Source organism: Oenanthe melanoleuca, chromosome 1, assembly GCF_029582105.1.
Source record: "Oenanthe melanoleuca isolate GR-GAL-2019-014 chromosome 1, OMel1.0, whole genome shotgun sequence".
Classification (NCBI taxonomy): Eukaryota; Metazoa; Chordata; class Aves; order Passeriformes; family Muscicapidae; genus Oenanthe; species Oenanthe melanoleuca.
Genome location: NC_079333.1, coordinates 50104079 through 50131326, shown reverse-complemented (window position 1 = coordinate 50131326; position 27248 = coordinate 50104079). Strand labels below are relative to the sequence as shown.

The window sequence follows — 27248 nt, the reverse complement described above, 5'->3', positions numbered from 1 at the left end:
TGATGAGAGTTCTACTTACAGGGATACTGAAGCACTGGATGTTAGATATGCAAAGCAATGTGTCATTTCAGACATAAAATGCTCTTCTAAGTTCTTAAGATGGATAAAGACTTCCCCAGACTCCAGACAATAACAATACAGAGTACCTACTAAGACCAAATAGTTATTAATGTGCCAGTAGTTAGATAAAGGCAGTTAAGAAAATTATCAATTCTAATACATGTAATTTCTTAAGCAGGTATGCTTAGAGTTCAGCACGCTTTCCTAAATCTAATCTTGCTCTTATGTCCCAGCAGTTCCAGAACATGATCTAGACTTGGCTGCACCTCATTTTAAGCACTTTAGTGAGAGGTACTCACATGGAGCCTGCTTGCTCTCAGTTTGCAAGAACAAAGATAGGCCATTCCAGGTTTCCCAGCACAATGAGCATACAGGAGGAAAGGTGGACTGGCTCACTCACTGCAATCCAAAAAATCTGAGGAAGTGTGCTTCTACTTACTGGCTTCAGAGGGAACTTAGATGATCTGCCTTAAACAACATGGAAGGTATAAGATAAAATATTATTTGTTTCTTACAGCATTATCCCAATGCTTGTTTTACTGCTGCTGAAGAAGAATCCTCACATACTATTCATTCCTGCAGCCACAGCCAAGCAAAAAAAAATCTAAACCCTCAGCTAGCTTGCCTTGTATTTCAGAGTGAGTTTTTCACACTTTTTGAGGTATGTATGTTCAATGAAAGACACATTCTGCATGGTTACCCATCCTAGGAAACAAATCCTTACAAATGTTTTCTAAATTCATTTCCTGTAAGCTGTGTTAGTAGCTCCCCAGGGGAAGGAGCAAAGCCAAGCTCCTAACAGGGAAAGCATTGTCTGTCTCAGGTCATGTCTGGAAAACACTGCTCAGTGACTGCAGGCTCACTTACAGCAGACCTTTAATCTAGTAATCACTCTGAAGAGAGACTACTGCAAATTTAATGGCTCCTTTTAGAGAAATAAGAGGAAGTTTTCTGAGGGTTTTTTTGTTCAGACCCAAAGATTTCACTGGCATGAAGTTACAATAATCAGAGGAGAAAGGTTAGTCCCAGATTTCTTGGCACAGAAATAAAAACTTTGCCTTGTCCTTGTACTTACAGAGTCAGAGGCATTTCTCAACTACAGCACTAGTCAGTCATCAAGCAGGAAAACAAACACATTTCTCATGTTTTTAGGAGCACATCTAACTTTGAAGGTACATTGTCACATCAGTGTGATAGCACAAAAATGTTTATTTCCAAAGAGGCTTTATCTTTTAAAATTATATCCTTATAAACTGCTTTAGGGAGACATTGCAAAAGAGTAGGTTGTTTATAAAAAATGTTGTTGGCAAGATATTTAGGACAAACACAAAAGAACAGACTCTTGTACTGACACCTGGATAAGGCTTAAAACTAAAGTGAATTTCAGTGATATATGCTGCCAGTGATGTGCACACACATGCACACACACTTATACATATATATACTGTCAGGAAAAAAGAGATAATAGAAGAGAACAGACATGGCACTTTGACCTATTCAGATCCTGGAGCCAGGAGAAGCAGTCTTTATAAATGAACTTATGGCTCATCTTTTCTAGGGTTAAGACTATAGATTCCTAAAAGCTTTTGCTTTCCTTCTTTCCATGAACAATATGCAGAAGGTGCAAACCAGTGCTTTACAAGCCTACAAGCCTGCTCTGGTAAGTCTGGACATGCTAGGGCCATGCTGAATCCAAAGTAAGGAGCTCTGATGGCTGGCACAGCTAATTAACCTGGATGCAAGATTTGGCTGGACCTGATCTGGCTCATACTCAGGCAACACATTCCTCCCTACACAATGCCTACTTGCATTTCAATATCAAAGCTGGCATTAAAGGACTGATCTGATGAGTCTGTAACATAACAGAATCCAATGTTACAAGTGAAGTGAGTTGTAGTTAGAGCAATTAAGAATGAGAGTTCCACTAAATGTATGAAGGCATGAGCATTTGCTGTATAATAGCAGCAAAGGTGAACTTCTGAAATCTCTCTCATATATGTATGTTAACAGCAGCAAAAGAAAAGCCCAGAAAAACCATCCATTAAAAAACTTTATATTGTTTTTTTAAAAAATCTGAAACAAGGTAGCACCAGTCTGCACTTGAAACTATGCAAGCAACTGAGCTTGCATTTAGCACAATGAATTGAATTTCCCAAGTCATATATTTTCACTGAATGCTGTAGAAGCAGGGGTCAAGATTACAGTCAAAGCTCAGTTCTGTAGAAGGTACCTATTGTGTAAATGCCAATAGCTTTTTATTTTATGTGGTCAAAACAGATTACTTTTCAAATTCATATATTGCAATCTTAACACCTTTCCTCTTCTTAGCAGTATTGTCATAACTTTTGCAATCAAAAAGTAAATTCCCCTCAGAATCAAAATTGCTAATTTCAGCCAAATTGCCATAGATGTTATCTTAAGCAAATAATGTCTGCTTTTCCATTTGTCTCAACAGACCATTTGTGTCTATTGACTTAAAAAGGTTTTTAAAAACAATTCTGCAAACACTGTAACACGTAATAGGACAGATTCAAATTATTGCAATTTTTACGAAACAGACTTCAATTCTGTAAAGAAATTGTGGTTTCTTTTTTAATCCACAATGGCAGTGCCATACATTGATTAGACTGGCTCATCACTTAAATACTCTTAATTTATGCACTTAATCTAGTAATTTCAGTAGAGTAACATGGTGTGAAGCAGTAACTGCTTTGAACAATATTATATATGATTCACATTTAATTAATTTATGATACATACTAATTTAGCAAAACACTTTACATTTTAACTCACCCTTTATGTTAAAGTGCATCCATGCTTCAGTTTCTCTAGACACATTACCATCACAAGCAGCACCTGCCTGGCAGGCTTGGAGTCCATAGTTAAACTCTCTGCTACATCAATAAGCAAAATTCAAATGTGAGCACAGTAGCATGCTAAAGGAAGCAGACTACAGCTCTAGCTGCAAGAGTGAGGATGGCAGTGAGATGGCTACAGCGATACCCCATCTCTGGTCACCTGTACTTTCCTTCTTGACAGCCTGCAGTGTTCTCTGTAGCCTGGAGAACAGAGCTAATTCTAACTTTGCTTAATGTGAGGCTGCTGATCATAAACACTGCAGTAATAGCACTTTAAAGTGAAAATTAATTTTTCAATAATTAGTTATTTATTATGCATAAAATAGTAATGAGCAGTCTTAAATTGTTTCCCAGCTACAAATGGCATAGTAGTAGAAAGGCTTATGTGTGCAGTTCACTCTAGTAAGTGACCTGTGTTGGCTTGCTAAGAAACATTGCTACCTTTCCAAAACATCAAATTCATGTATCAGTGAACTAACATATGCATGAAAATATTTATTAGTAGAGTAGTATTGTTTTGATTCTTCCACACAACTTCAGGGTATAACCTACATACCCTGATATCACTGGAACTATTACATGTGTTGGAGGAGTTTTTCCTATGTTCAGTCTGAGGACAGGGCCAAAAGATTTTTCCTGCTGTAAGTACATCAAACTTCAATCTCTTGCCTAAGCCATTCCATAATGCAGAGTGTTGCCTCATTTACCAATGGAAATAAAAATATAAAGACTAACAGATTGAGAAACAGATACAGGAATTTGGGGACACACCCAAACATGATCGTAATTGCTCGCAGCAACCATCTGAATTTCACATATCTTTTTTCTACTGGCTATACCTCCCACAGAGCATGAAATCAACTCAGAATCTTCTACATGCTCTGTTTTTAAAATTAATTAGGTAACTTTTATATAACAGTCCCGGGAAATGGGATCAGTAACAAATTCTCAATACACTCATGAAACAGAGGCAGACAGATAAAGGGTAAGGCTTGGCAGTAGCATTTAAATATACCACACACAAGGTTTTTCACAAGGAGGCCAAGCTTGAAGGAGCTTACAGTCAATGATTTGTACATCAGGTAAAAAATGAGGGCTACAAACAGAAATGGTATGAGAAGTTCAGCAGCATTTTAGAAATCAGGCTTGGTAAAGATATAATATGTAGCCATTTCCAGCTGATCCAACTTTAGATTTTTGCACTTTCACTATTCAGTAACAATGCTAGCTACCTTGAGTTTGCTTAAGCAGTGGAAACCATTTCTTATAGGCTTTTCTGCCCACATACATTCAGAACATATTTAGCTCACTGAGGCTCTAGAAGAAACGTATGCAAGATATTCCTTTACCAGAGCTACTGTTGAGGATAGGACTTGGCAGAGAAGACAGAGCAGAAGTGAAAACAGCAACAGCCAGATTTATCAGAGCACAAAAGCAGAGCTCTAATAAAGGAAAATATGCTTTGCTGTATGTTAAAATTTCTTGAATTCTGTTTCTTGGACTTTCGATCCCATTTGTGTGTGAGAGAAAAAGAGTGTCCTGACAGTGAAGTGAGATAGTAACTTTTGAGGACTTACACTTTCAAAAGGAGAATTCATGGCATTAAAGCCCAATGGGCTACAGTAGCTACAGTACCTTTAGGGTCTTCAAAGACTATGAGCAAACTGGCAAGGTCTCAGTATGAGGAGATTCAGAGTAAGGAAGATGATTGAAGAGCCCTTAGGAAAAGTGAATGCACCAAGACATCCTAGTCAACTCAATTATCCAAATCTTAAACATACAAAGCTCTCACTCGGTCACTAAATACACTTCCTACAACCGTATCCAACAATGAATAGATGACTAATTTAGAATGGTTTATTAGGCATTCATTACATTTCTAAACAGCGGATAATAAATGCAAGATCTACAGCACAATGACCAATGCCATCAAAAATATAATATGCTACAGCAAGACACGAGAGAGAAAGCAGTTTAATGAACTCTAGAGTGAACTGCCATAAACCAATAATGCACTAGGCTCTGGGATGCAATACCAGCTCACATAAGAACACCACCTCATTAAACTCATTCTGAATTTAACAGAAGGCATTTTTTTTTCTTCAGTTCATGTAATCTCTTCATGCCTTCTGCTTATCAGCTATTTGGTGTGCTCTGAATACAAAATTAAAAGTATTTCAACATTCTCCTCAAAAAGGTACTGCAATTCTCATAGAAGTGTACTATTGCTTGTGTAAGCAACTATTTAAAAACATGCAGCAGTGAAGGTTGAAGAGCTTTGTGTTCCACCAGCTGCACCCTTTACTGTAAAACAGATGTGACAAATTATTGCTTGGAGGTTAATGTTCTGCTCTCTTCACCTACCAAAGGAGCCCAGATCATAAGGTTGGACTATATTTCTAGTTATTAAGCAGATAAATAAAGATGAGATTAATCCAACATCTGTACTTCACATACACATATATATACAAACACACATACTCATAAAATGGGACACACATACATAATAAATGGTAAGCAACAAATAATGTAAAGAAAGCAAATCATAAGTGTGTCTGGTTACTCTATAGAATGTCTTACTGCAAAGTATGGCATTAATTTATTTCTGTGATAGGCAGCAAACAGGCACTTTCCAAAATCTTCAAGGCTATCATCACAAATTGAACATTTTTCACTCTGTTGAACTGGTGATAATAAGAAGCTATTAGTAAAGAAAACTGGGAGTATAATATGTGTCATAAGCTGGCTGTCATCCACTTTTTCCCTTGATTAGTTGCCAACCTGGCCACCTGCCACAGACTGGGGAAAGGGGAGGGGTCATATAGAGATTTTACTTAATGGGAGGACAAAAGAAGTTAAAAGCTACAGAGAAGTGCCAGAGGCATCAAATTCACAAGCACTGTAAAAACATAAAAGGGAGAAAGTAATCAGACATGGATGTACACAGAAAAAAAGAACCAGCTCACTATTTTAGGCATCTCCAGAGAGTGGTGATGGATAGTTGGCCAAATCATGACTCCAGTCCATAGAATAACAGTGGGAATCCTCTGCCTGTAGTGCTCAGATTGTAATTAAAATTGGACAAATGTACTAGCAGACGTTAACTACTAAGATTAATCAACCACCTGCTCAGTTTAAGATCTGACAGACCTGCTGGCAAAGAGAAAAAGGCACATTTGACTGCCTGCCTTGGAGACCAATGGAAATAAGGAGATTCCAACCAGCCTTGTGAGATAAGGACGTTCTTCTGATAAACTATGGTAGCAATAAAACACTTATTTATCAAAAGCTGTAAATTTGGCTCAGTACACACACTGAGAGTTAGTTCATACTGCCTGCTTGCTAGAAGCAAATGCAAAGCACATATTTACAGTGTAACATTGCAGCGCTGACTTTTCAGTCTATTGATAGTCAACATTAATATATATTTTACTACTTCAAGGGAGCTGGACAAGTGTTAGTGGGTACCAATTTCCAGAACATGGTCTAAGGACTTTCAGAATTTAATTAAGTGTAAGGAAAGTGACAGAAAGTATTTTAAAGAAATCTTCAGAAGACTAAATAATTAATCTGTTCTGTTCGACCTCTATCATCCCCTTTCTACATTAGGATACCATCATCCAGTTTACTCATCTGTAAAATATTTGCAGGCAGTGCTATCCTCTATCATGTGGATGGTATGAGTGATGATTCTGTTGATCAGGTGTAAAGATAATGGTCAGCAAATCTCCAACATAAACCTGAGTCCTTCATTTTCCCAGCCTTGATGCAGAAATGTCAAGACGTTTGAGCAACTTCTTGCCCATCTAATGTGAATGAAGTGGAAGAAATGTATTTAATGCACTTCCTGCTGTGAACAGCATGAGTCTTCAACAATTCCACTAAGGCAGGAAGACTGTTTGCCAGCCTGGCTGTAAGGCTGTGTGCTCTCACGGCAACACTAAATACAGTAGCATGGAATTAAAATCACATGGGGAGGCAGCCACTTACAAAAAACTTGCAGCACACAAAATAATTGTAAGTATTTTCCCCTTAGGTGCAAGCTTCCATCTCTGCACTCACCACACCTTTTCTCTTCAGGCTTCCAAAAGTGATTACAAACTGAGTTTTAAGTTTGCCCACAACAAAAAACTAAGCAAAAAAGAGTCTAAATTAGCACAGCAGTCAAAATATTGGGACTATGAAAAAGCAGAGCTTTGACTCCAACCTTGTTAAAGCATTTTGTATCAGACTTGTGGCATACCATACGGCAACATTGTTAGTGCTGGAACCAAATTACAGGCTCTTCATTCCCAGATGAATACCAACAAAATACTTAGATCTCATTTTTTCTCTCTCTCTATGAAATGATTTCAGAGTCACTGCTTCAGCTGGAAAAACAGAGAGCACTTCCAGGCTGATCTAGTTTAGTTGCTAAGTGCCTGAGGATTAAGGCATTTCCATGGAAGAGTAGGGTCTGAGTGTTTTCACGAGTCTTAGACTAAATTCCAGGATTTCTCTGTCCAAGGGGAATGGAAAGTGCACATAACCTCCTCTTCCTTTTCCTAGATGCATAATATTTCTCTATTATGCAAAGTGCCTCCTTCAAATGGGCTTTATGCTGAACTCTGTGCTCTCTGTGCAGTACAGGTATGTCCTTCATGCCCAGTAGTGCTTACAACTTTGCACTTGCAAATTAAATTTTTAAGGTAGAGTTTATATCTACTGTCATAAATCAATGTATTCAGATGCACTGAATCCCTGGTGATTGAGCTCAACAATTTAGATATTGGTCCTAGGATGGGATATTTCCTGGGAGTACATCTCTATTTTCATTAACTATAGAAGAATCCTGTAATAGCCTATTTGAATCAGATGTCTAAAGTTTTGGAGGCTAATACCAGGTGAGATTAATGCCACCCCAGAAGTGGATGATTTACATAGGTCTTTTCCCTATGCATGCTTTTCTTCCATGGTTCATAGTTAGTAACTATCACATCTGACACAAACAAACTCAACAGTGGTACACAAACTAAATTACTTCTGCTTTCTAATGGCAGTGTTAAAGGAGATTTCTCATTAACTTCCCTAATATTTTGTGTGAGATTCATAAAATATTAACTTTTATACTCAGTTGTGACTGGGAGCCACTGAGAATCCCACTGAAGTTAGATATTCTAATTTCATCTCTGATATTAACTAATGTCTTGGAGAATCATTCTCTCCATCCCAAACTCTCCATATATATTTTAAGCCATCAGAACATCTTCCATTTTTGGAAGCTTCTCCATGAACACACATTTTTAATAGCTGCTTTCTAAATATTCTATACGCTGCTATGTACAAACTTTAAAGTTCATTAATTCATCAGAATTATTCACACAAATCAAACTGTTGCAGAAGCTCCTAAATGAATAAATTTGTCTTTGGTACAAGAGCAGATTCAGATAAAGATTTCTATTTTGGCTTGCATACAATATATGATCTCTGACTTTACAAGATGTGTTTTTTCAACCTGGTGTAGTCATTCATGCTATATGATTACCCAAATTCTCCACAGAGAAAACAAAGTCACCTCTGTCACAGGATTACAGGTGACAAATTTCAGGCAGACTGAGTATTTATGAGGCAATTAGATGGGTGTGGACTTCCTGCCTTTAAGAGCTGCCTTTTGTATCCTTACCCACAGAGAAATCACTGTGCTGATAATAATGGTCTGTTTTGGCATCAGACTTTCAAAGAGTACTGTACTATGTAATTCCTCCCTTTAGTCATTAGGAAATATGATGGTGTCACAATAGATGGTTTATGGCCTCACAGAGAGGACTAAAACAGCTTATCAGCAGTCCTATCACAGAATTTACAGTTGAGATGTCAGTCTCCAAACTCCAGGTATAAATGAGGGCAATTGTACCAGGAAGCTTTCATGCTACCTCTCCAAGAAAAAGAGCTGTCACACCAATGCTGAAGCTTTAAAGGAGAAGCTTGAAGCAGCAATAATACATGTATTTTTGAAAGCAGTCAGTGGTACAGTGTGCTGATTCTGCTGTGCCTTAGTCACACCCCTTTTTCTAATCACAACCAGAAGTGCCCCTTTCAAATCAATATCTTAAAGCTATTAACCAGTTGAACAAATGACATAATTCTGTCAGCATTTTGTTACTGAAGAAATTTCTAAAGCATCATTAGACTTATTTGAACATTTGCTTTGTTAAAAAGACAAAGGGAGCACAAATGACACTTCTATGCAGAAAGTCAAATGCAGCATCAAATAATAAGAAATAGAGCTTGTCTCCTGGGAGCTGCTTGATGGCTTCTGCCCCATCAGGGCCTCCAAGAGGGCCCTCTGCAGCATGACTTCATGGGCCCAAAGGCTTTGTGAACACAGCCTCAGAATTGTAGAAACAAGGCTGCCCACACAAGGTGACATTTTGGGTTATGTTTGTTAATGTGACAGAAGAGAAAGGTGCAGCTCCTTGCCCTGAATCACTGCTCATGTCATTTTCTCTAACAATAAAACAGCAATACTAAATACTTTCAAAAACTTGCACAGCTTTCCAATAGTATTTTCTAATCTCAAGATGGAAGCAGCATGTGTTTTAACCAGCAGGAAGAAAAACAAAACTCATTTTCTACATGCTGATCTGAATGTGATGTTATTTGTACTTTCTGTCCTGCATTGGGACTATCACTTCAATTATATGATATCTTACCATCATCCTTGTCAGGTACAATGGTAATGCGAGTGCTTGGGAATTCTGCACCAATTCTTCCACCCATGGGCATGCTCAGCAAAACATCAAAGGTCTCAGCCTCCTCATACAGGGAATCATCTATGATGACGATCCGACACGTTTTTTCTCGTTCGTCTTTGTCAAAACGCAGAACGCTGTTGTGGTCCTCTGGCCTGGAGATGTAGTCAGAGTAGGAAAGCACAGAGGCTGGGGCAGTGCCAGATGCTGTTCCTGTGGCATAAAAGGAAAACAGTCACTACATATACCATGGTTATGATGATCTCCTCACAGAGGTGGAATTTTATTTTCATTAACTTTTAATTTCTGTTTACTTTTTGGTGATAAGATGGGCTGTGGACAAGGTCAGAGGTCCACAGACCCACTTCTGAGGTCTGTCCTATTTCTGTATATGATACAATGGAAAAATGTGGTTCTTCAAACCATTTGCACCTTTTCAGTCAGAAGAATATTGCTTATCACAAGAGACACAGACTGACAAAATAGCCCCTGTGAGGATTACCAGTTAACTACTCATAATATATTTTATCCATATTGAAGATACCAGTGGATTAAATCAGATAGAATTTCAGGAAAACAAATTATTTGGATTCCAGATTACTTTACACAAAATATTGCTTCAACAATAAATACTAAATACTAAATACTAAATACTAAATACTAATAAAACCACAGGTGTAGAAATCCCATGCCCTGCACAAGTATTAAGAGACTGAAAGTCAGAAGAAGGACAAGCATGACAATTAAGCAATATTATTTTTCAAGATATAAACAAGTGAAAGATAGCCAGGGCAATCACTGCAGTGTTTTCAATTCTCATCACTTTCAGATATAAAATATCTGAAAATAAAAACCTTGCAGAAATGTGAAGAATACAGATCCTCTTCACCTCTCCATGATGATTTTTAAACTGCTTTCAGTAATACTCCTAGACAGATTGCAGAGATGAATATATTTCCAGTTGAGAGTGAAGATATTTAGATGAAAACATAATTAACAGAGTTATAAAAAAATTTGTTATAAAATAGATGGAATAAATATGATACAATTTCTGTCTTTTTTCCACTTTTGCCATTTTTTCATTCTATAGTAGATTCTACTACCTTGTTGTGTGTAGCAGATGACCATCAGCTCCTGACTCACATCTCCACTTCTTCTGACTGGAATAAATAACTCACCAACATCTTCTTCAATAGTATAGGTGGACTGAGGAATAAAGACTGTTGATTCTGCAAAGAAAAGAACCCCATAAGGTCACCTGTACATTAGCTAAGAGCATTTTTGAAATTCTAAAAATATTCTCAAGTGCAACAAAGAACTCACGTTTATTTGTAATGCCACTAAATTGTAAGTAAAACTTGGAGGGTGAGAGAAGTAGAATTTCTTAGTGTTTCAGAAATGGAAAAGAAAATCAGATCATTAGGTCTGAATTCACAAGTCCTTATTAAGTGGTCTCTTATGTGACTGATTTGTTTATCTAGGGTTAATGGTGCAAGACAGTGTTTGGAGAATTTTCCCACAAAGACTATTTTTTATTATTTCCATGTTATTTAATTATTAACTGTTAACTACAGAAATATCAATAGCATAGCTCACACATAGGCTGTGGTTCACCAAGGCCATTCTTTATTTACTGCATCAAGGTAACCAGGAAAATCATTTGGCATTGAGGAGCAAGGCTGAGCTCTTGACATCTTACTCTGACTTGGACATTTGATTTGAGTTGGTTACGTGTCTACACTCCTTTTTTACTAGAAAGAGACCAAACCAATACAGCCACTGAAGTCTGGGGAACTTGAGCAATCTCACCCTAAAACGTATCACACAAAAGGAGATCAGAGCATTTTTCAGGGAAAACGTCCACTAAGATGTATCCTGAACTCCTTCATTTTTATGCTCATATAATCTGATTGCTGGGTTTTATGTTGTTACTGGGATTCAGGATCAATTTTGTTCTTGTTCTCTCAAAAACTCAAAAATAAAAGGTGGCTATGCACATAATTATAAACCACCTTTACAGTTTCATTAGTGTGACTGCAGCACAAACAGAATATAATCCTGTATAACATCAAATTAAGTGATATAAACTGATTGCACAAAGCAAATTTTTCATCATTTCAGAGTACTTTGGCAAACAGTGTGCTGAAAATTGTCAGGTGACTTCTTTGTAAACATGTTCCAGGTTTTATTTCTCCAACTACTACAAGCATGACTTAAGGTCAAAAGCCTGCCTTAAAAATGTTGTAATTCAGGTTTGATAAGATCAAGACTACTCACTATTCTGGCAAGACAAAATTTCAATGTGAAAAATATCAAATCCCTACATTTTTATTTTAAAGTAAAGCAAAAGGCAGCATTAAAAAAAAATAAATTTAAAAAATCCCATTTCTATTGTCCTTCTATTTTCTCTTTAGAATTTAGTAAAAACTCTAACCTTCCAAAACCTGCAGGAATCTGATTTGTCAGTTCTCTCTCTCTCTCTCTCTCATAATTATTCAACTAGGAGTACATTATAAAAGTTTAACCTTATGAACAACATAAAAACTTGGAGGAGAATGAGCTACACCATTGCAGCTAGTATAAAAGAACATATCCCTATGCAGTCTATATTTTGAATAAAACATTAACTAATGTGTCATACCCCAAGAGGCTGGTACAGTTTTCTGAACAAACTCACAGTTTTGATCCTAAAGCTACCATTCAAATCAATGATTTTTTCACTAGAAGCAGAATAAAATGGTTTGATGATTCCTATTCAGCGAGCTTGGTAAACCCTAAGCTCTATGTTAGGAAACATAGCCATTCCTCTTGAAGTTCACTCTTTAGTTTTCTTCTAGGTATTCCTTGATTTGCAGCTGCACATTTGATTTTGCCCTCTGCAACTTTACTTTATGTATAATTAATACAAATTCTCCAGGACTGTAAAAATTTTATCTTAATGTAAGAAATATAAATTACTGTTGGCATAAAGAAGACTCAGCCAATTACCTTTAACTGTGCTATCCTACTGATCATAGAAAAGATAAAGAGATTGAACACATTTTCAAGTTATTTCTGTCTCTCATACATGGTGCTTTCAAGTTAAGCACTATTTCTCTCAGTGATTAAAAATGGATGAAAGATAAGCTCTGGTTTAACTTGCATTTGTAACTAGGAACTATGTTCTGATAATTTTCACCTCTGATAATTTTCATGCCCAACACTCTTCAAATGTTAATTAGGGAAGACTACATAATTGAAGTTCTTATGATCGTCCAGTACTTAAAAGATTTCTTAAAGACAGTTCTGTGTGACTACAGCCCATGGGTTCAACTGTCTGGGTGCAGATGAAAAGACGCAAAGCAACATGAATTACTTCTTTAAAATAGCTTTTAAAAATCAGCTTATTTCTTAATTTATATTTAAACATAATTTTATTTGCTCCTGACACAGCCTGTGCTACACTTGGTCTAATGAACTTTACAATTACTGAGCTTCTCAGGTCGATATCAAGGTCTAACTGATGCAAATAGTTTGCTCCAAGACCAAACTTATTGTGATCAATCAGCCTAAACTTTCCTGTACCATCCTCTCAAACATGACATGGCAAAGTAAATCAAGTCACCTCCAGCCAACTCTTTAGAGACATTCAGTCTGCAAACACATTTAATGGAAAACATGTTATACCTAAAATTAACACAAACAAACAAAGCCCCTAGATATAACATATAAAAAAATGCAGGTATTTCACAAAAGCATGCTACCTGAGTAAGCCCCTCATCAAGCACTTAAAGTGATAGAGGACAAATGGCTACCTGGTGCCCAGGTCTGTCTTCAGCAATATTTTGAGGACAGTCAGCCTTTAGTAGCCACTGTTACTCACAGCATTTTCCCTCCAGTTTATCTTTTGGTATATGCACACACTGGCAGTACAGCTCTGGAAGGGTTCTCACCATCTCCTGGGTCAATAATTTCCACTGTGGATGCAGCAGGAAACTCCAGAATTGCCATGACAGGCTCAGAAAGAACAATTTGAAAGGACTCAGAATGTTCATGTTCACCATCACTCAAAATCCGTACTCGCCATGTAGCTAAGGTTTGACCAGGATTAAACTGCACTTGCTTCTGGGCTTTTCCTCTGAAGTCTTTATCTTTCCTGGCAGTACCATCTTTGGTGCTAATACCTGTTAAAATCAGAAATTCAGGTCATTATAAACATCACTGGTCATTTTTCTCCCATTGTGTCATCTTTAGAAGACATGTAGAAAAATATACTTTTCACAACCTGTGAACATTCAAACTAAATCCGTTACTCTTGATCAATTTTATATCAGGTGTCACACATAGAGGTGGAAAAGTTCTATATTCTCTGAAGTTACATCAAGTTTCCATTTCCCCATAATTCAATTAATGGATGTCCAAAAAGGACAGCAGATGTTTCTCTCTCCTTTTAGTCCTCTGGGTACTCTTCCTTTCCAGAACATCTAAATAGCATCCTGCCTGAAAACCTTAGAAATATTTATTTATCTTAGAAAAAAATAAAAACACCACTGGAAAGTTCAGACTTTAAAGGGAAAGCTAAGGAAAACATAAAGACACAAAGGAAAATACACTGAATAAAAATGAAAGAAGATGCAAAACCTGAACTGTTGCCCCCAATGCCACTGCAATAAAAGTTTTTAAAAACTGTTATCTTCTGTGTTTGCATAATGACAATCATTAGGTTAAAGTGAAGTTGAAGCTGCAAGTTTATGGGAAAAAAATTTAAACAACTCAATCCAGAGGGATGGCACAGGTCTTCCAGCCTCAGATGCAGTCTGCTCTAAAACAGGTTTTCACAGACATTTCACTCCCACTTTAAGGCTCTCTGAAAACCCTCATGGAAATTAGACAGCATTTCACAACTGTCTCTAACTCATGTGTTCAGCCTTGCTTAAATCAGAAGGTACAAGTGAAGTCTTAAATGCTTTTCTCAGGTTTTCAGAAGAAAAACCCTTAAAACTTCTCCCTTCTCTGATTGTGTATTCCAGCTGCATTATTTGATGTATTGAAACACGTGACCCTTCCCTACAAACCTTGCCTTTCTTTCTTCAGGCTTGTGGCTCGTCCTGAACCATAGCAAATTTTATATAACCTATAAACCTTCAGCCACTTTGGCACTGCATACAGACCAGAAAGGCCATAAGCATCTTGACCAGTATGTTTTATTCTCTTTCCAATTCTGTAATTCCATTTGCAGGATTAAGATTGTCAGAGGCAAGTTACTCAAACTGGTTTTGCTGATTTTTCAGTCAGGCTTAATCCTGAAACTGACCTTAAATCCATAGGTAGAAAATTTTGTAAACACTCTATCTGAAGGATCAGAAGTCACATCAGTATCTGTTATTCAGTAACAGTAATTAATTTAAACCACACATCCCTAACTATGCATTTATCTCTTCAATTATTTTTCCTTCTTTAAAAGAAATATACTATAAAAGTTTGTTCCTGTTCAAAACAGTCTTTTCAAGCAAGACACTGTTAAGCTCTATATCCCCTGAATCTCATGCCAAAGTAGGTGTCTCTACTGCATCTCAGGTTTTTAATCAGAAAAAGCCCTAAAGAGAAACTTGCCAGGTAAATGCTAACAAATCTCTGCAAAAACAGCTTTAAATTGAGTGTTTACTCTAAGCAGTGTAAGCTCACCATAGGTTTCAATGTGAAATTGTACAAGGATAATGTTCCCTGGTGCAAATGCTTCAGAGGAGGAAACAGATCCAGAAGCTAGAAACAGGTGTGAGGTTGCAGAATGTGATAACACAGCCTTTTTTTCACTTTTTTACTCCCCAGACACTGCAAACAGTTTTCAACACCTCCTGTGTCAGCCTCAGTTGACTGCCAACATTGAGTGAAGAAAATGAGCCTAATGCTGTAGCTGCTGGTCAGACCAGCTCACAACAGCCTTCCTGGGAAATGACATATGTTTATTGCTGGCTTTTCAATTGCTACAACTGTATTTTTTCATTATAGGGAAAAAAGATCTGGACAGGAACTGTATTCTGTGAAACAAATAAACAGTGGTATCAATCAAATCAAAGGAAGAAGGATGGTGTCTCGGGTTGTTTATTCAAAAATTAATTGCAGAAGACAAAAAAGCCCCACAAAAAGGAAGATTTCATAATTTAACTAAAGAAATCGTATACATAGCACATACAGGATATACTCTTTAATAAATAAACATATTCCTTTGAATATATTTGCTTATTGTGAAACAGCAGTAATAGGATATAGTTGTATTGATACATTATGTCAACTAGCTGGGCAGTGGTCTATAGAAGCAACTGGTAAGAATTGAACTTACTTATAAAAGAGGTTTCTCCCAGATAACCTCTCCTTTTAATAACAACATCAAGATACTTGGACTCTTCATTTACTAAGTAATACTCCTTTTCTAAGGAGATCCATGCCCAGTTTAGGCGAAAATGTTGGTTCTTCAGTTTATTGCCTCCTGCAAAACAAAATTTAAAACATAATTATAACTTTTCATTTTTGTTAAAGATTACTTCATCTTTTGAGGTTAATGAAACTTTGCATCCTGGGTAAGATGTGTATCTATCTGGACATCACAACCCAAAAGTTTTAAAGATTTAAAACTAAGAAATTCCAAGTAAAGAACTCAACCATAACATATTTGGTACACATAGAAGGAAATTTTTGCTTAGATGCATACAAACACAGTACATTAATTTTCTTATTTCTCAAGAGAAAAAGGTCAAGATTTAATAAAAATACATTTGGGATGCCTTCTTTATGTCATCCTAATGGATGTGCTTTTTATTACTCTAAAATCCTGTAAGTTCTATAGCAATAACAAAATAAGCTGCTCAGCTCACTGATGGCAGATGCTCACTTGGCAACTGTCTTCTGGGAATGCTGGCCTGTGTGGGAGACTGTAGTCTGATTTCCTTCCCACAAGGTGCTGCTACAGAACAAAGTTTGCTCAGGTAACAACTGTCTTCAATGTGCAAGAAATTTTCTTTACAAATTAACACTTCTGCACCTAAGCCAGTGGAAAAAAAAAATTCCTCTGAACAGCAGAGAGACATATCTAAGTCTTTAAATAATTCATGGCTTAATTACTGGAGGAAGAGACTGGTTTACCCCTTCCAGTTTCTTCCATTCTTGAAAAATTAGGCAGCCACTCCATATGCCTTCACTCTGCTTCAAAGATAAGCATCTATGTTTCTTTATTGACCTGCCTACTAGAAAAACCCAGGAATTATAGTTGTGCAGCCTCACACGGAGGCAAAGGTACTGTGTAAATGAAAGCAGGTTACTGGAGTATCTCCCTGCACTCCTCACCCTGCTCCTTTCTGCTCTTTTGATCTCTGCTGCTACTGACAAAGGGGAAAGCTGCAAACACACATATCAAAAACTAATGAGCACCACAGAGAATCAGCAGCTATAGTGTTACAGCACTTACATTAGGTTAGCTGTATGTTATGTCTTCCCACTAGGGAATGTGGGACAAATGTAACAGAATATGCCTTGTTCTCTAATCTGGTGAGAAAAGCCATTTGTGTGCCACCCTTAAACACACTGCCCAATTTGAACATAATTTAACAGAAGGATAAAAGTTTCTGACACATAAAAAGGATGGAAATGTACTGTCTTCTAGAGGAGAGAGAACCTATTTGTAACACTGGTGAGAAGAAATACTGCTGCATGAGCTTACTACAAATGAGAATGTAAGATATTTGAAACTGCCCAGGTAGAGGAAAATTTTCTAGCAAAGTCTGAGTGCTTTTAAAGAAAATACATTCTAACCAGAGGATAGAAAGCAAAAGCAAATCTAATTACTCTCTTGTCCAAAGAACTCAAGGTTAAATGTGCTGCAGCCAAAGGCAGACAATCTACATCTTACATACAGGTCTCTTATGAATGAAATTCAGGAAGAAAGCACAAGAAAGAATATAGAAGATTTAGTATCGATTTCATTCCACCTATTTCTTGCTTTCAGCTGTTTCTTTCTATTTTTTTTTTCATGGAATAGAAAAACCACACCCTAACAATCAAACAAAAAAAATTATATTTCCTAAGGGGGATACGGCAAGTCTCTGTTTTTACAGACCTGCTTCTGTCCCTGAAACATATAATGTTCACCTTTTATATTGTGCAATACCAAACCCATCAGCTTTAAAATTTTAAGAAAAGAACATAGGTACTTTACATCCTTGTGTCTTCACTTTGTGCTTTTTTTCTCCATGTTCAGAAGACAGGTTTTCTAATTTATATGAGCCATTTCATGGTCCACTGTCTCACAGAATAAAACTGCTGTTCTTATTATTAGCTACTACTACTATTATTATTATTATTACTGCTACAGACCTCTAACAAAACAGAGCAGGAAGCATATGACACATCTTACCTAACTTCAGGTATTTATTCTGAGGCTTAGAAATCCTAAACTGTCTGCATAGTCAAACCTGGGAAAGAGGTGTTTTGTAAGACTATGACTTAATTTAGACATTCATTTTTGAAGGAGATTAGCTTTGCCTTGAAATGTGCAAAAATACAGGCATTTTTCCTCAGCAGCTTTTTAAAAGTTCTGTTGTGCCACTTTACATTGTAAGCACTTTTATTACAGCCATCTAATGCTGGGTAAGATGAATCCCCCTGCCAAATTTGGATGAAACTGCTACAACACAGTAGAGCCAAGCACCACACAAATATAATGCCTGTGAAGAATATTTAGAATACAGCTTTTAGAAGTTATAAAATGTCAGAAACAAAACAGCACATGCCATTTTAATTTGGCTCACTACTAAAATAAGTGTCTGCCCAATAATAATATTTCTATCAGCAGAAGGAATGTGCCCTGCACTGCCCTTGGGCACAGTCAGACATTTAGGGAAAGATCTAGAGTAAGGTGAGTCACAAAGTGACTCCATGACTGAGGCTTTTGAGGACAAAACCCTCTGAAAAGGTTTGCCTGTCTATGACAAGTCAAAGATGGATATAATCTGGAGCTGGTTGTTATAGAAATCCTGTCAGCAAATTGTTTGCCTGTCAGAAAACAGTGATGTATTATTTTTGCATAGGTCACCAAACATGAAATTCCTAAAAAGTTCAAGTCATCTGGAAACAAAAGTTTCAGTTACACAACATGAATAAAAGAGGAGGGGGAGGAGGACTGGTCAGTCAACTACTTGAAGGGAAAAATATTTAAATTAATATTCCCATTCAAGCATTCATCTTTCAAACCATAAAGATCAGATATCTTAAAGTTATAAATCCTCTATGAAAAAACGCAGATTAGATTGTCAGAATTTTCTATCATGGTGCAAAGAGCTCAGAGAAGGAAATAATCAGTTCCAGTTTTCTCCACAGACCACAGAGCTGTGTAAAGACAGGATTTAAATTATGTACTTTGAGCACTGTTGACCTGAAGGGCCATAAAAAATGGCCATTCTGTAAGGAAAGCCTGATTGTAGTTTTGCTACCCCAGACCCTAATTCATAAATAAAAGCATTTAACTGCATCTCAGCATTCACTTATGGACATAACAGAATTTGATGCATCTTGATGTAGATACTGACTTCCTTGAGTATCTGTGGCATAAATCAGAGATGAATCAGCAAGAGTGCCTACCCTGCATAGCCACAGCCACACAGACTCATTGTGTACACAAGATATGTCTGTACAAACAGAGATATCTGGGACCTGTACAGCTTCAAGGTACAAGGTATCTGCACTCTTTAGTCATTAGCCAAGGTTGCTTAATGGGGGAAAAAACCCAACATAAAAATTCCTCCAGGACAAAGAACATATATGAAAAACAAGAAAGAGTGGAAAAAAACAACCAGTAAATAAAGCAGTATGAAAAAAGAATTTCTTCAATTTTTTTTTTTTACTACTGGTCTTTTCTCCTTCCTCTTCTCATTTTGCCTTCTAGACTGTAAAAAGATATTAATAAGGAGGATCAAGACAACTTATAGATCAAGACAACTTATAGATCAAGACAATGACATATTAACAGTCTGCCTACAGTTCAGGACTCAATGCACAGCAATGCAACATTTGTTGACTTGTTTGAATGTCTGCTGCACTCTTTCTTCCTTGATTCTAAATATCTGACCCTATCTGGTGCCTCATTCAGACAGGGTTACTTAAGCTGGCTCTACTCTACCCTTCTCTTTGCAGTAGGGACATGAAGCTTCTAAAAACAGGAACCCACTGAACTTGAATTCGAAGATACAAAGAGAGGGAAAAACAGGAAACAGTCCATTTCTAGGATAAAATTACATCAACAGGTTTATTAGAGGCAAAATCTGATACGAAATTCGAAAATTTTAGTCCCCAGTATGATTCCCTATTTAGCCATGCAGCTTAATGTCACCCTTAGCACTTTCCACTTCCCCACACTATTTTCCTAGTCATTCATGGAAAGTATAAATCTATTTTTACCAGAGTACAGGAGAAACATACAAATCCTAGGTGATTCTGCTAGTCAGAATAAATATGTAGATGTTACATGCCCAGTTCAAGGCACACAGTTTCAACAACTCTGATTTGATATACTGTGTAGTGGTCCCAAGTTCATTTTAGCTTCAGATTAAAAAGCCAAAGGTATCAAGCAAATATTTTTTTCTGCCAAGCTATTAATACTACACCTCCCTCCCCCCACCATAGATTTGATCATAGAACCTATGATTCTATGATCAAATGCTATTCCATCTGCTATGACCATCAGAAAGGGTATATCCTGTAAAACTGCCTTAATTTCATATGGAAATTGCAGAAATGTAATGCCTAAGTAAACCCAGCACATACCACATGCCACTAGAAAGTTTTGAATTTACTTCAGCAATGCATAAGATAGCCTAATGATATTACCTGATTAGAAAAGCTCTAAAAATGCTTCACCTTTATAAGTGTCTTTCAAGTGCACTGAAATAGACCCCTATCACTAAAACAACTTCCTGAACTCTGCACCCTCCTGCACTCTATCTGCCACTGTAACTCAATATATTTGCAGAACAGCCAAAACCAACCCCCTAAACCAGCCCCTAATGATTAGGGACTAAAACAATGCTTTCTCTGAACTTCTCATGAGAAAATACACACTTCCCAGCACTACAGACTTAGCTTGCCTGGAGTGTAATTGCTGGTATCCAATGAACTGCAGACAGTTTCTGTCTTTCTGCAACTTTTTTTTCTGTTTTATGTCTACCCCCAAGAAACAAGTTGGAAGAGCCACATTTTCCAGGGCTCAGAATAAGCAAATGCCTGAAGTCATGTAGCAGAAGAAATATCTGAAGAATACCATGTAGCTCCTTTGTTACAAAAAGGAAGGGGAAGTGAGAGACAAGACATGAATGTCAAGGTTACCTAGTGCATATTAAATTTGGATTCTCATAAAATTCAACTGAGCATCACTAAGGATGTCTCCAAGTGCAGTCTGGAGATTCACGCTGGGTTAATTTAAGGAATTCCCAATTCAAGTCTATGCCCATTTCTTCTGCAGGAGATTAACTGGGTTTTGATTAAGAGATTAACCTGATTTTCATTAAGAAAAACTGTGCAAGCAAATATGCACTTGCTCTTCAGCCAATTAATTTCATAGCTTTAAATTAATTTCAGTATAAATCAGCTCTGAGTTTAAGTATAAATCAGTTCACTGAGAGCCAGGATACTGTCACTACATTGCCTGCACCAAGAGACTGAGTTTTCAAAGGAAAGAGCAAAGTTGCTAAAGAGCAACCCAATCTGAATCATCAAAAGAGATGCTGAATCACTGTGTGTGTTTGAAAGCCTTCGTGCCAATTAAGTTCTTAGTTTGTAACTGATTTCTAGGGAATCCAAAAGATTGACTTGCTGGTTTTGGATTCTGTGCTGTAAGCAAGGGACTAGCTCTGCAGGATGACCACTGCTTCTAAGAAGAAAAGAACTTAGAGAAAATAAATTCAATATCTCCAGTGAATAACCACTCCTGGCAAAACAGAGTATGATTTTCCTCAGGCTCCAGAGCACAGGAACATAATCACCTGGCTCCTGTTCCACAAAAGCTGAAGACAAGAGATCTGCCTTAGAGATCCTTTCAAGAGATCTTTCCTAGATGTAGGATACATATAATTTAATGTTATCCTATAAAAAATGTATGTTTAATTAAAGCTAGCTGTCTAGACACAAGGAATGGAAAGAACTACACCTTCAGGAACTGCAGGCACATTTATATGAACAGGTGGATCACCTTCTGGAAAGATTTGGCCCACTCCATTGAATATAACAAGAGTGTGTTCAATCCACTAATCCATATAGCCAAATAAAACCCAGGTAACTAAAGTTACTAACATATCCCAAATAAAGTCATCTTCTTTACAAAGGAGGGTCCTGAGAAAACTCAAAGATAAAACTGGTCCTGAACTGTAATACGGTAAACTTGTAAATTTAAAAACTTTAAAAGTAATCTTTGGAATATTTAAATATGGCAACAAAATAAATCTATTTGGTTTAGAAGAACTGTTCTGTTACTATAAAGTTATTTTCAAGCTGCCATTAAACTAATTAGCATTTTGTGCAATCATTAACTTTGCATGAGAAGATTAATTTAAATTGCCTTGTGATTATTTGCAGAGAAACCCCAAACATACCACTCAAGCTGTCATGTCTATCATTAAACAATGCCCACATTACCTAAAGCACAATACCTTTTTCCTAAAGATCCACACCCTGTACCTACCTCTGAAGGAAAAAAACACCACCTGGATTAGTTAAGGCTTCATATATGCATAGCCTGCAGCAACAAGTAAATTTATTAGATCTCTGACAACACATTCTTAAAATAAACTTAATAGTTTTCATTCTCTGCTTACTAATTTGTTTTGTGGCGCCAGACAACTTCTCCCAAGAGGCTCTGGCTGAATTGATGCAAGGTTCATTTCCCCAGCTCAACCATCTTAGTTACTGTCACACAGGGAGCTTTTTTTATGGTTTATACCTTTAAAGTGCACATGTATTAGCCCATAGGAAAACTACTCTCATTTAAAGTGTTAAATTCGAGGGTCATGGCACATCCTAAGCCCCAGTCAATTTATGAGGAATAACAGAAAAGTGTACTGCCACCTCACAAATGCAAGGCATTACAATAGAAGAGGAGTCACTAGAAATGTAATTACAATCAAAATATTATCTCACTTTATATTGTACTATTTTAAGAAATTATTCTGGGAAAAGAATAGACCAATTTCCCTTTCATTAGATTACATTTTCATTTAGAACCCACTACTGCAAACTCCTACATATGTGTCTAATATTTCAAAGCTTGCAAAATCTTTCTCATGCTTAAAACCAGGGTGCATGAGGGAGTAGCATGTGAAAGTGAGAAGTCTAATTTTTCACAACGAATTTTAAATTGGTTTTTTTGTGTGTCAAATTGGCAAATTTCCCTTGAAAAAGTAATTGAACTTTTCAACTTTTTCTTCCAGCTGTTGAACACTGTCTTCACAGAAAATTCCCTTCCTTTTCAGATCACAATCCAAACTCATAAACCACAAATTTTACAGACTTTAGAGGAAAATATATGCAAGAGGAATTAAAGAGGTTGTTATTATTTGCAAAACCTACTGTAAACAAGTTGGAATACTGTTTCCATTTTATCAACTGGACTTGCTATCACTCACTGAGCACTGACACAAAAAGCATTCTTTTAATTCTGTGTCAAAGTGATTGAACTGTTTTTTCTTATTAAGAATTTACTTCCAGAGACTTGAATTTTGGTTCCTTTTCTGTCCTGGCAATACAACAAATAAAATGCCTGACTGACTGGAGGAGAACAAATGTCAGGCAGGTTCATTTAACATTTATTTTTAATTCATTTCAGAGTAATTGTACCAGGCAATCTCAAAAATTTAACTTTTAATATTACTTCACCAGAGAAACTCCTTTGTGTTTCCTTTCATCCTTTTTAAGCTATGTCAAACCTTTTGCAGATAATTTGGTCCTGCTCAGCAAGGGCAGATTAAAAAACAGAAAACATATAAAATTGTTGATATAAATAAGAACAGAAAAGGATTCCTTTTGAAGTCTCTGACTTGAGACAAGCCTTGCAGAGTAGTCAAAGTTATTAGTTCTGCTGAGGAAAGAAATATTTTTGCAAAATGTGTTGTTTTTTATATCATGATAATTTTTTTTAGTTGTACTTGAAGTCTATCCTAAGGGGTAGAATTGCATATTCCTATGGCAGTAACTATAATATATCCCTGTATTATTCTATCTGAAATTCCTATGTTGTAGTCACAACATATATTGTAAGAAAGAAAGAAAAAAAGCAAAAAACAACTGGAAGAAGCCAAAGATTCCTTAAACGATTCAATCCAAGATGTCATAAATTTGTTTAAATATTAAAAATAAGTTCACAAAAGTACTTCAGAAATGGAGTAGAGTTGAGAGTCAAGAATAATATGAGCACTATTAATAATGTGAGTTTTCAAAAAAAGAAGCTCAACAGACATAAAGCAGAAGGACAGGGGACAGAAGTGACTGTGAAATTATGACAACTCAATCTTGATAGTGTGTTGCTTCCAACACATCATGTCTTTCTCCCTCTTCTCTGCATGAAATCTTCACCTACACTTTGAGATAAATAGCAATTAAATTAAAATTAGCTGTAGAAAAATGGCATCTTTACAATCAAATTTGTTTTTATTATACACCAGATTTTAACAGCTTATTTATGCACGGTTCACATTTTGTTCAGCTTGAATACTGTTTCAGCTATTTAAGTTGATTTGGCATCCCTTGAGCTTCTGAAAAATCCTTGATGAAGATTTCCACCACTGCTCTCCCACATGTATTAAGAAATTAAAATCCTTCAGCTTTTTCCCAAGGATTTTCCAAGGGAGGCAATGTTTTCCTCAAGTCAAGTCAAGTCAAGTCTGGCTCCCACCAAATCTGCTGGCTATCACATACAGGCAGGTGCAGGCCTGGGTATCTCTGCTCTCAAGTTTACATTTTTTGCCTTAGAGTTTGTACAGAAACGTGCAGAGGTGCGATCACAGCAGTCTGAACTCGCCAGCCAGCACAAATGTTCATTGCTTCTAAAGAAAGCTGCCTCCCACCCTTTCTTGTAGGGGAGCTGCACAGAGCTCACCTGCTGGGACATGACCTCAGCCTCCCAAATGTCACCTGCTGTAGCTGCTGAGGTTGCTGAGACACAAACCAGGGCAGTTCTCTGGGCTGCAGCACCGTGGGAGGCACTTGGAAATTGCTGGGAAAACTCTTGCCTGCAGCAAGCTGAACAAAGTTGAAGACACAGTGCTGAGCTGTCATCACCTACCTCCTCCTTTTGGCTGGGGGTGTTAAACTTGCTGTTTTAAACTGATTCCATGGCTGTGCAAAGTATTAATTTTCTTTCTCCCACTAAATGTGACAGTGCCCTGGCTACCTGCTAGGATTTCTGCATCTTGCAGGATGCAACAACATGCTAGTGACTGAGGCCCATGGAAGCCCATTCCAGGAATGCCACAGAAGCCCCACAGACCATAGGGCCATGAAGAATAGAGGATACAGCAGAGGGTAGAGAACAGGGCAGAGGTGAGAAGATGACAAAGCTCACAGGTTACTCAGTGAGATTAACAGGACATCTCATATGGAATCAGACTGGGCAGCTCTCTAGCTGCATAAGTATAGATGGTTACAGAAGCCCTTCTAGTCACTGACTGCCATAGAGCTACCTGTGAAAGCCTCTCCCTTGAGTATCTTTTAGGAATACTACTTTCTCTTCTTACCCTAATTCTAGAAGAAAATGGATGTCTCAATTAGCAAAATTGATTAATGAGAGGTACACAAGAGGTACGTAAGAGGTGCATCACACTCACAGGATTTTTTTCATGTTCCATGGGATCAAACAGGTGTGGCTATGAATTGAGTTAACAGCAGAAAGTGAGATGGCAAAGGTATTAATCTTCATACAGATAACTGTGCAGTATATGAAATGTCATTGACTGCTGGTTCCCTGTTTGACATCACTGGAAAGATGTACATTTCAGCACATGAAAGCTGAGTGAGTTTGAAAACAATACACTGCTGATCCTTCTGTGCACAACAATCTATACCACACATTCTAAAGAAAAATATCACAATGACTCCTTATTTAGAGATAGATCTGAAAAATTATGTGATCCATAATAAACTTTCAAGCATGCCAACAGGTGCATGTGTAACTTTGCTCATGCCCCCACCCTTGCTAAATCAGATCCATGGCTAGTTTCTCTGTGCCAGAGAAATTTTCCCGTTTCAACTCTACTGGTCAGTTCTACCTTGTCACTTGGAAGGATGGTCTCCAGCTTTAAGCCTTTCAGAGAAGTAATTGTTACATTGCCGATTTAAAAAAAAATCACTTGTCTACCTGAGTCATTTTCTCCCTCCTTTTCAAAGAGGGAAAATACTACTGATGTTATTTTAAGGTTGATGTTATTTATAAGGGTGTGGCTGAGATGGAATTATTTTTCCCCACAGCAGTCCTCACAATGGTGTGCTTTGCACTGGTGTTGATAACAGTGGTTTTTGCTCCTGCTGAGCAGTGCTGGCACAGCATCAGAACTGCCTCTCCAACTTTCCACCACCCTTCAGTAGGCTGGGGATGGCAAGATCTTGGCAGGGGACACAAATAGGACAGCTAATCCAAACTGGCCAAAGGGATATTCTTACTAATCTGCACCTACAAAAGCAGGGGCTTCTTGCCCTACTTGCACCTCCTATAGTGGAACACTCCAAAAATTGTTGAACAGCTGAAACAAGATGTTTTTTGACTAAATGGAGTGAAATGTTTGAAACTAGATGAACTTTAAGGTCCTTTCAACCCAAAACCCTTCTAAAACTGGTTGCTGTAGTCCAAAGGAGGTCTCATAATAAATTGCTTTTCTTACACACTTCAACTCAAATATCTCAAGAGAGCATATTGTGACCTTGAAACATCTATGTCCAAACATATTTCTGTTCCTTTGGACATAATTCTTACCTCATGTTAATAAACCAATATATCTTTTAGGTTTCTTAGCTGCTGGGACACAAGCAATACCTCTGTTCTTCACCTCTTCATATACTCCCTGAGTAAGTTCTTGAGAGGATAATGAGGGTAATACAGTCTAACATAACCATGGGAAAGCACTTTCTTTTCACTTTCTAGTTAATGAGCAACTTTCAGGATAAGTTTGATAAAGGTCCTTATGTTAAAGAACATTGGAGGGAAAAGTGAAAAGAAATGTGTGTGTACTGTCTCAAAAACTACTTGTTCAATGCAGACACATCTGCTCTAGTATGTGCTTACATTAAGAGCCCTAGGTTGCAGTTCTTCTCTTGAACAGGTATTTCAATCTACAGTCACCAAGATACCTTAATGTGCTTTTGCACATGAACCTGGGGGCAGGACACAGTATGTGCATCCTGTCAGGGACACAAACAAGCTCCAGTTGAGCAGGTACCTCTTCATGGCACAAAGGATAGTGGCACAAGACTCAGCCTGACAGAGGCAAAGCCTTACCAGATGGATGCTCTGCTGAGCCTCCTCAACCCTGCTAATTCCTGAGACAGTCCATTAAACTCTGTCTTAAGTAGCTCACTAAGGGACTATGTTGCTCCA

General features: G+C 37.3%; 1 protein-coding gene across 1 annotated transcript in view; it reads right to left on the bottom strand.

Annotated features, from left to right (window-relative positions):
• The window catches only part of FREM2 (FRAS1 related extracellular matrix 2), a 113482-nt gene that overhangs the window by 37986 nt on the left and 48248 nt on the right, over positions 1-27248 (bottom strand). Inside the window, exons 3-6 of the mRNA XM_056501902.1 lie at positions 15969-16115; positions 13582-13812; positions 10753-10878; positions 9611-9862 (exon numbers count right to left, since the gene is read on the bottom strand). Of these exons, the coding sequence (XP_056357877.1) occupies positions 9611-9862; positions 10753-10878; positions 13582-13812; positions 15969-16115 (756 nt within the window). The remainder of the gene's footprint in view (positions 1-9610; positions 9863-10752; positions 10879-13581; positions 13813-15968; positions 16116-27248) is intronic.